The 9218-nt window shown below is 39.7% G+C and overlaps 1 protein-coding gene across 1 annotated transcript; it reads right to left on the bottom strand.

Annotated features, from left to right (window-relative positions):
* Nucleotides 1-494: 494 nt before the first annotated feature.
* On the bottom strand, nt 495-1727 carry LOC145861680 (equistatin). Its single transcript, XM_082964531.1, has 4 exons — nt 1668-1727; nt 892-1023; nt 702-797; nt 495-618 (listed from the first exon to the last, which is right to left on the bottom strand). The coding sequence occupies exons 1-3, from the start codon at nt 1717-1719 to the stop codon at nt 718-720; spliced, it is 264 nt and encodes an 87-aa protein (XP_082820657.1). The 5' UTR covers nt 1720-1727; the 3' UTR covers nt 495-618; nt 702-717.
* Between the last annotated feature and the right edge of the window lie 7491 nt (nt 1728-9218).

A 9218-nucleotide genomic window follows, 5' to 3' on the forward strand; every position in this document is an offset into this window, starting at 1 on the left:
CAAAGCTGTCAAGGCAAAGGGTGGCTACTTTGAAGAATCTCAATATATTTTGGTTTAAGATGTGATTCCATGTGTTATGTCATAGTTGAAAATATTAGATGAAAACCCTGGAATGAGTAGGTGTGTTCAAACTTTTGACTGGTACTGCAAATATAGTAGATCTAACCTATAGAAAGCTGATGGGATCCTCTTTCTAATAGAAGCCATGAGGCAGTTCTCAGACAATTGCATAGGTTATAGAAATGTTGCGCAACATGAGCTCATGAAATGTTTTACATTTGCATTGATGTCAGAGTGATTAGAGGGACAATAGAGTGCTGAGTACCAGGCAACTAATGACCATCACCAGCATCAGAGCTTGGAGAAGCCTAATTACTAAATGGTCACGTGGAATTTGACTGCCTTCATTTCTTGTAACTGCCGGTAATACAGTCCTACTCCTTCCTCCATTTCCCAGAAATGGACTGGTTCAGATAATCACACCAACAATAAAGTAAGTAAATCAACAGTTTAATCTCTGGATTTCTTCATGCATTTATATGGGGCGTGAATCAGTTCCTGTCGTACAGTAAAGACAACTGTCCGTCTTTTCAAAGACTTCATTCCAACGCCTTTCATCTACAATTAGACAAAAAACATTAACATCCAGAATCAGCTGCAAAGAAATAACATTTAGTGAATGAGTATGTATATACACACACCTTGGTGGAACAGTTGCTAGCAGTTGATAGCAGTGCCTGGTGGAGTCTCCGTACCCTGAATCTTCTGTCCAGTAGTGGTCACACACCAACAGTAACCTACCAGAAATAGACATGTTGCACATACAATATTTACTGTAACATTCAACTGAATTGGAGAATTTAGTGTGTGTATATGTGCGTCCGTGTTAACCTGTAGAGCCCGAACATTGCTTAGGGGTGTATCGTCCAGCGGCGTCACACGTGGGGATGTAGGCTCCAATTGGGCCATGTGTCGCGGCATATCTAGCACGCTCACAGGGGGTCATGGGTCGTAACGTAGCATCTGGACACAGGTAACATAGATTGATTGTAATGTGGACATAACATTGCAGCACATGCATGCCGGAATCTTGGGTTGCGTCCCATATGGGCCCTGGTCAGAAGTATTTTATACGGAATATGTTCCATTTCAGATGTAACCTAGGTACTTCCTGGCTAAATACTGAAATTGCGCTACTTGTTTAAAAGCCCTGTGCAGTCAATTCAGTTTCTGTCTTTTGTATAACAGCTGATGAAACTAAGACTGAAAGTGGGGGTAAGTTGTGTCAGTGTTACTTCCTGACAATCCAATCATACATCCAGTTGAATGATCAAACCATTCATATCAGAATACCTCAGTCCAGCATCTAGACACCAATATACATCTCTGGAACAAGAGGAGTGGCAGGTAGCCTAGCGGTTAGAGAGTTGGGCCAGTAACACAAAGGTTCCTAGTTTTAATCCCTGAATGTCAAGTTAAAATATCTGTCTATGTGCCCTTGAGCAAGACAACCTTCTCTCCAGTGTCACGGTTGATAATGGCTGCCCAAGGGACAACTGGTTATGAAACAAAACATTAATACGTACGTGTGTGAATAGGACAGATCAACACCCACTAACGTTTTTATTCAAATGTTGGTGAGTAAGTGTGAGGTACATCACTCTTACCTCCCAGAGCAAAAGCTGTGCTAACAAGCAGAATGATGGTCAATATCGCCATGGTGATAGTCTCCTGAGAGAGAGAGAGCGAACAAGAGCGAGATTAGTTGAGCATTTTAAATCATCTGGAATGGCTGTGGGTACTAGAGGAGAGGTTGAGGAAACCCTGTGTTAAGTACAAAACTTATGCAACAATTGCTAAACCCAGTCCTGAGGACCCCAACAAGCGAGTATCGGCAACACGGCGCGCTACGATTCTTCCACTAAAATTCAGGTATCATCTAATCTATTGTATGTGGTTGAAGAGCCTGGCACACAGGAATATGAATCCTTCCCAAATGGCTCCTCATTCCTTATGTAGTGAACCACCTTTGACGAGGGCCCACAGTGCACTACGCAGGGAAGGGGAAGCAGACTAGATCTTGACAGAGACTTCTATTCACTACAAAGGTAACTATTAGTCTATGCTCTTAAATTCAGGGGGGTCATATATAGTGCACTACACTTGACCAGGGCCACATAAGATTAACGTGCCATTTGAGAGGCAGCAAGTCTACTAAATAATATCACAAGCTCACCTTCTGCACTCTTCCAAGGGATTCACTGGTTGTCTCTCTGTTGTCTGTGAGTTATGGTCTACCTCTTCCACCTCTCCTTTTAAAGGATCTGTCACAGGTGTGACTAGTTGCCTCATTAACCCAACAAGAGATCCCCATGTCGGCCATTAGCTGGTGGTGTAAAGTACTTATGTAAAAATTCTTTAAAGTACTACTTAAGTAGTATTTTGGGGTATCTTTACTTTACTACTTCTATTTATTTCAACTTTCACTTCACTACATTCCTAAAGAAAATAATGTACTTTTTACTCCATACATTTTCCCCGACACCCAAAAGTACTCGTTAGATTTTGAATGATTAGCAGGAATGAAAAAATGGTCTAATTCACACACTTATCAAGAGAACATCCCTGGTCATCCCTACTGCCTCTGATCTAACAGACTCACTAAACACAAATGCTTCCTTTGCAAATTATGTCTGAGAGTTGGTGTGACACTGGCTATCCGTAATCAAATAAAAAAACAAGTAAATGGTGCCGTCTGGTTTGCTTAATATAATGAATTTGAAATGATTTATACTTTTACTTTTGAACTTAAGTATATTTTATCAATTACATTTCATGTTGATACTTCAGTATATTTGCTGAAACTTTTAAAACTTTACTCAAGTAATATTTACTGGGTGATTTACACTTTTACTTGAGTCATTTTCTCTGAAGGAATCTTCATAGGCAGTGAAGAGAGTAGTAGAGGAAGATGGGTCCAGTTTCAAGGGATCCTGAGAGGCTCCATGTGAGTATGCCGAGGCCAATAGAGAGTGATAGGAATAACATGTGTTTCAGTAAGGTTGGTTTCTTAGCATTCATAGCCATGGTTATCAACTGTACCGCAGAAATGGAACATAAATCACTGAAAATATATGTTGTGGCGGTAGTTGCAGATAACTCGTTGGGTTATGAGATTTTACCGCAGAAGAGTTATAAGGTGTGATGAACGATAGTGTCCCGTTTTCCCAGGCTGCCGGCCTGCTGTAGGACAAAGCCCATGCGGTAGAACTCAGCTCACGTAGACTTGCATCCTAGCCCATGTAGACTTGCATCTTCAGAGCGTAGCTGGATTGTGCGTCACATGCAATCAATCGAATCAATCAAATTGATTGATAAAGCCCATCTTACGTCAGCTGATGTCACAAAGTGCTGTACAGAAACCCAGCCTAAAACCCCAAACAGCAAGCATTGCAGGTGTAGAAGCACGGTGGATAGGAAAAACTCCCTAGAAAGGCCAGAACCTAGGAAGAAACCTAGAGAGGAACCAGGCTATGAGGGGTGGCCAGTCCTCTTCTGGCTGTGCCAGGTGGAGATTATAACAGAACATGGCTAAGATGTTCAAATGTTCATAGATGACCAGCAGGGTCAAATAATAATAATCACAGTTGTTGTCGATCATTCAGAGTATCTCTATCGCTCCTGCTGTCTCTAGAGAGTTGAAAACAGCAGGTCTGGGACAGGTAGCACGTCCGGTGAACAGGTCAGGGCTCGATAGCCGCAGCAGAACAGTTGAAACTGGAGCATCAGCATGGCCAGGTGGACTGGGGACCACCCATATCTTGTTGTTGGGGACCACCACCCATAAAAAAACAGTTTCTGGCTAAAGAGACAAGACTAACAAGGGAAATCCATGAACTAATAGTACAGGTAGATAGCAATAAAAAAATATACTACAGAGGTACAAAATAAGTTAGAGAAAAAACAAATCGAACATGTGGAACTTATTCAAGAACAATCTAATGTAATCTATTACAAAAATAAAGCAAAGTGTATGGAATATGGAGAAAAATGCAGCAATTATTCCTGAATCTCCCATACAGGAACGCTAACAAAAATGATTTGCATAAAATCGTTACTGAAGACGGAGTCATCTATGATTCTCCCAATGATATTTTAGAAGAGGAAGCTAATTATTTTAGGCAGATGTTCACTTTTCCGTCTCATCCTTTCCCACTGAATGAAGATTGTACATTTACATTTAAATTTGAACATTTAGCAGATGCTCTTATCCAGAGCGACTTACAGTAGTGAATGCATGCATTTCGTACATTTCATACATTTTTTTTCCCCGTATTATGGTAAGCAATTCTTTCCAAATAATATAAAAACTGGAAAATTAACAAATGTACAGAAAGATCAGTGCGAAGACCAAATTACAGAAGAAAAACGTTTTGAAACTATTAAATCCTTTCAGTCTGGGAAAATCCCAGGGCTTGATGGTATACCGGTAGAGGTATATCAAGTGTTTTTTTTATATACTAAAAGCTCCATTGTTAGATTTGTTTTAACCTGTTAGGGCTAGGGGGCAGTATTGACACGGCTGGATAAAAAACATACCCGATTTAATCTGGTTACCACTCCTACCCAGTAACTAGAATATGCATATACTTATTACATATGGAAAGAAAACACCCTAAAGTTTCTAAAACTGTTTGAATGGTGTCTGTGAGTATAACAGAACTCAAATGGCAGGTCAAAACCTGAGAGATTCCTTTACAGGAAGTGGCCTGTCTGACCATTTCTTGAACTTCTTTTCCATCTCTATCTTTTACTAAGGATCTCTGCTCTAACGTGACACTTCCCACGTCTTCCATAGGCGCTCAGAGCCCGGGAAAATACAGAATGTCGTCATTCCAGCCCCAGGCTGAAACACATTATCGCCTTTCTCAAGTGGCCGATCAAGGGACTCTGGGCTTATGCGCGTGACCCAACCGCCCCCGCCTTTGTGATTTTTTCCTCGGTTTGCCGAAAAGGAGATTCCCTGTCGGAATATTATCGCTTTTCTACGAGAAAAATGGCGTAAAAATTGATTTTAAACAGCGGTTGACATGCTTCGAAGTACGGTAATGGAATATTTAGAATTTTATTGTTACGAATTGCGCCATGCGCGCGACACTTCTTTACCATTTCGGATAGTGTCTGGAACGCACGAACAAAACGCCGCTATTCGGATATAACGATGGATTATTTTGGACCAAACCAACATTTGTTATTGAAGTAGCAGACCTGGGAGTGCATTCTGACGAAGACAACAAAAGGTAATCAAACTTTTATAATAGTAAATATGATTATGGTGAGTGCTAAACTTGCCGGGTGTCTAAATAGCGAGCCCGTGATGCCTGGGCTATGTACTTAGAATATTGCAAAATGTGCTTTCACCAAAAAGCTATTTTAAAATCGGACATATCGAGTGCATAGAGGAGGTCTGTATCTAAAATTCTTAAAATAATTGTTATGCTTTTTGTGAACGTTTATCGTGAGTAATTTAGTAAAATGTTAGCGAATTCCCCGGAAGTTTGCGGGGGGTATGCTAGTTCTGAACGTCACATGCTAAGCTGGTTTTTGATATAAATATGAACTTGATTGAACAAAACATGCATGTATTGTATAACATAATGTCCTAGGGTTGTCATCTGATGAAGATCATCAAAGGTGAGTGCTGCATTTAGCTGTCTTCTGGGTTTTGGTGACATTATATGCTGGCTTGAAAAATGGGTGTCTGATTATTTGTGGCTTGGTACTCTGCTGACATAATCTAATGTTTTGCTTTCGTTGTAAAGCCTTTTTGAAATCGGACAGTGTGGTTAGATTAACGAGAGTCTTGTCTTTAAATAGCTGTAAAATAGTCATATGTTTGAGAAATTGAAGTAATAGGATTTTTAAGGTTTTGAAATTCGCGCCACAGGCTGCAAGTGGCTGTTACGTAGCTATGAAAATCAGATCCAATAACAACATTAGAGGATTAGATATCCAAGGTTTAAAACAAAGGTGTCCATGTATTTCGATGGCTCAAGTTTTAAATTAAGTCCGCAAGCTAGATCTCTGCAATGTGTCATTGAAGATCTAGATAACTTTTCTGTACTCTCTGGACATAAACCTAATTATGATAAGTGTTCAATATTATGTATTGAATCCTTCAAAAATTCGACTTTTACATTATCCTGCAGTTTACCCATAAAATGGGCTGATGGTGAAGTAGACATACTCAGTATTCATATCACAAAAGATATAAATAAGCTCTACACAATGAATTTCAAAATAGAATGTGCCCATCTATATAATGAATATGAATTGGGTGGGTTGAGATTATTCAACATAAAAGCACTAAACCTCTCTCTAAAAGCTTCACTCATTCAAAGGTTTTACTTGAACCCTATATGGTTCTCAAGTAGATTACTAAGAAAAGCTCATCCATTGTTTAAAAATGGCCATTTTGCCTTTGTGCAGATTGCCATGTCTCATTTTCGATTAATTGAAAATGATACTTTTTTCAAAGTATCTCTCTTTTTCAAACAAGCATTGCAGAGCTGGCTACAATTTCTATGTCACCCCCCTGAAAAGATAAAACAAATATTACAACACATATTATGGCTGAAGTCAAATGTGCTGGTTGATAAAATACCTGTATTTATGGGAAATATGTTTGAACAGGGTATTTTGTTCATAAATGATATTGTAAATTGGAATGGTAGAATTATGGCCTTCATGGAGTTATCAGAATTGTAAGGAAAGGTCTGCTCAATCCAAGAGTACAACCAATTGATTACAGCATTACCCCAAAAATGGAGGAGGCAAGTGGCAGCGGGAGGAGGTAGGGAACTGGTCTGTCTGCCCAACATAAAGGATCAAAACTTGCGGAGGAATAAAAATAGCATAAATAGGAAAGTATACCAGTTTCATTTGAGGACCAGGATGTTGACAACTGCGCCATACAGATTGCAAAATAGTTGGGAAGAGATTTGAGTTGATATATAAAACGCAAGATTCAAGACTTCGTGCTTTTCAGCTAAAATGATTATATAGAATTCTTGCTACCAACAAAATGCTGAATATTTGGGTAATAGAATCATCGAAGCTCTGCAGATTTTGTTGTGAGGATACAGAATCAATAGACCATTTGTTTTGGTATTGCCCTCAGGTAGCCTGTTTCTGGTCTCAGGTTCAGGAATGGCTGAAAATGCAGTCAATTACTAATATACTAAAACTCTTAGTAAAAGTATTTATCTTCAACTCGCAATCTGTGGATTCTATTCGATTACATAGATTGATATTGTACGTTAAACATCACAGCATAGTTGAAAGATATGTGTTGCGTGGAAACCCGAAGTGGGTGGCCAGCAGAGATACATGGGATGGGCTGAGGGAAGCTGAGGGTTGGTATGTGGAATTGGAGACAAGTGGGAGTGGAGTTGCTGTGTGGGAGATAGAATGATGGTCAAAGATAAAAGTCCAAATAAAACATTTAAAAAAGTACATTTGAATGACACTAAGTGGCAGTGTTTTTACAACAAATGCCGGTTTGCCTGAGGCTGATGCCGTGCAAGTGTTTGTGAACATGCATATACACACACTCTCATTCAAATAAACACATACATGTAATAGTGCCAGACATGCACACAAACATTTACAGTTGGCGTTGCTGTTATGATTTAATTGTCCTTGATATCCTTTGTTTTAAATTGCATTGTTGTTTGCTGTTTTCTTCTGTCTTTTCCTTTTTTCTCTCTTTAGTTCATTCTCATGGTTGTTGGTGCATTGGGGGGTTCTTGGGGGTGGGGAATGGAATTAATTGTATTTTTTATTATTTTCTTCCTGGGGGGGCTGTGGGAGGGGTCTCGAATGGTTGAGGGACAGCTATTGGGGAACTGTGGGGGGGATATTGGAGGGTTCGGGATCAAGTTTTTGGCCTGGTGGTAGATCGGCCAACATTACATTTACATTTTAGTCATTTAGCAGACACTCTTATCCAGAGCGACTTACAGTAGTGAATACATACATTTCATGCATTTTTTTTTGTACTGGGAATCACACCAAGCTCTACCAACTGAGCCACACGGAGGGCTCAACATGCCCTTGAGCAGAGAATTGACCCTGGATGCTTCTGTGTGTCGCTCTGAATGGGAATCTGTTGGACGACTGGGATGATGTAGTTATTGAGCGGCTTCACTGCAAGTATATTGTATGTTTCGAATATTCAATAAAGTAAAAAAAATTAAAATATTTTAATAAAAAACGACTCAGCCCACGCAGTATTTATTATGGATCCCCATTAGCTGCTGCCAAGGCAGAAGCTACTCATCCTGGGGTTCAGCAAAATCAAGGCAGTTATACATTTTAAAGACATTACCATACATTCATAACAGATTTCACAACATATTAAGTGTGTGCCCTCAGGCCTCTACCACATATCTATAACACAAAATCCAAGCGTACATGGGTGTATTTTATCGTGTGTTTGTATGCATGTGTTGCTTCAGTGTATTCTTATCCGTTTTTTAAAATCTAATCTTACTGCTGGCATGAGTTTCTTGATGTGGAATAGAGTTCCATGTAGTACTGTGCACCTCCCATAGTCTGTTCCGGAAAGTAGTAGCAATTCGAACATGAAGGCCTGATTCACGCAGTCTCCTCCGAACAGTTGATGTTGAGGTGTCTTACTTGAACTCTGTGAAACACATATTCTAAGACTGGTATCTCTATTGAACATATCCTCTGCAAGAGAGGTAACTCTGGGTCTTCCTTTCCTGTGGTGAGCCTCATGAGTCATCGTAGCTCTTGGTTTTTGAGACTAAGAACTTTGAACGTTTCTTTAAGTGCAATGTTCCGCATTGACTGACCTTCCTGTCTTAAAGTAATGGGCTGTTTCTCTTTGCATTGAGCTGTTCTTGGGCTTAAAATAACAAATAGGGCTATTTTCTGTATACCACCCCTACCTTGTCACAACTGATCGGCTCTTACGCATTGAGGAAAGAAATTCCACAAATTAAGTCACACCCGTTAATTGAAATGCATTCCATGAATCTGGTTGAGAGAATGCCAAGAGTGTACAAAGCTGTCAAGGCAAAGGGTGGCTACTTTGAAGAATCTCAATATATTTTGGTTTAAGATGTGATTCCATGTGTTATGTCATAGTTGAAAATATTAGATGAAAACCCTGGAATGAGTAGGTGTGTTCA

This window comes from Salmo salar, chromosome 18 (genome assembly GCF_965601325.2).
Source record: "Salmo salar chromosome 18, fSalSal1, whole genome shotgun sequence".
In the NCBI taxonomy this organism is placed as follows: domain Eukaryota; kingdom Metazoa; phylum Chordata; class Actinopteri; order Salmoniformes; family Salmonidae; genus Salmo; species Salmo salar.

What these genes read in the sequence shown, in the direction of transcription:
- LOC145861680 (XM_082964531.1), bottom strand. Translation starts at nt 1,719, where the DNA reads ATGGCGATATTGACCATCATTCTGCTTGTTAGCACAGCTTTTGCTCTG. An exon ending in CACAGCTTTTGCTCTGGGAG is followed by an intron (nt 1,024 to 1,667) that starts GTAAGAGTGATG and finishes ACCTGTGTCCAG; the next exon opens with ATGCTACGTTACGACCCATG. An exon ending in GCAATGTTCGGGCTCTACAG is followed by an intron (nt 798 to 891) that starts GTTAACACGGAC and finishes TATTTCTGGTAG; the next exon opens with GTTACTGTTGGTGTGTGACC.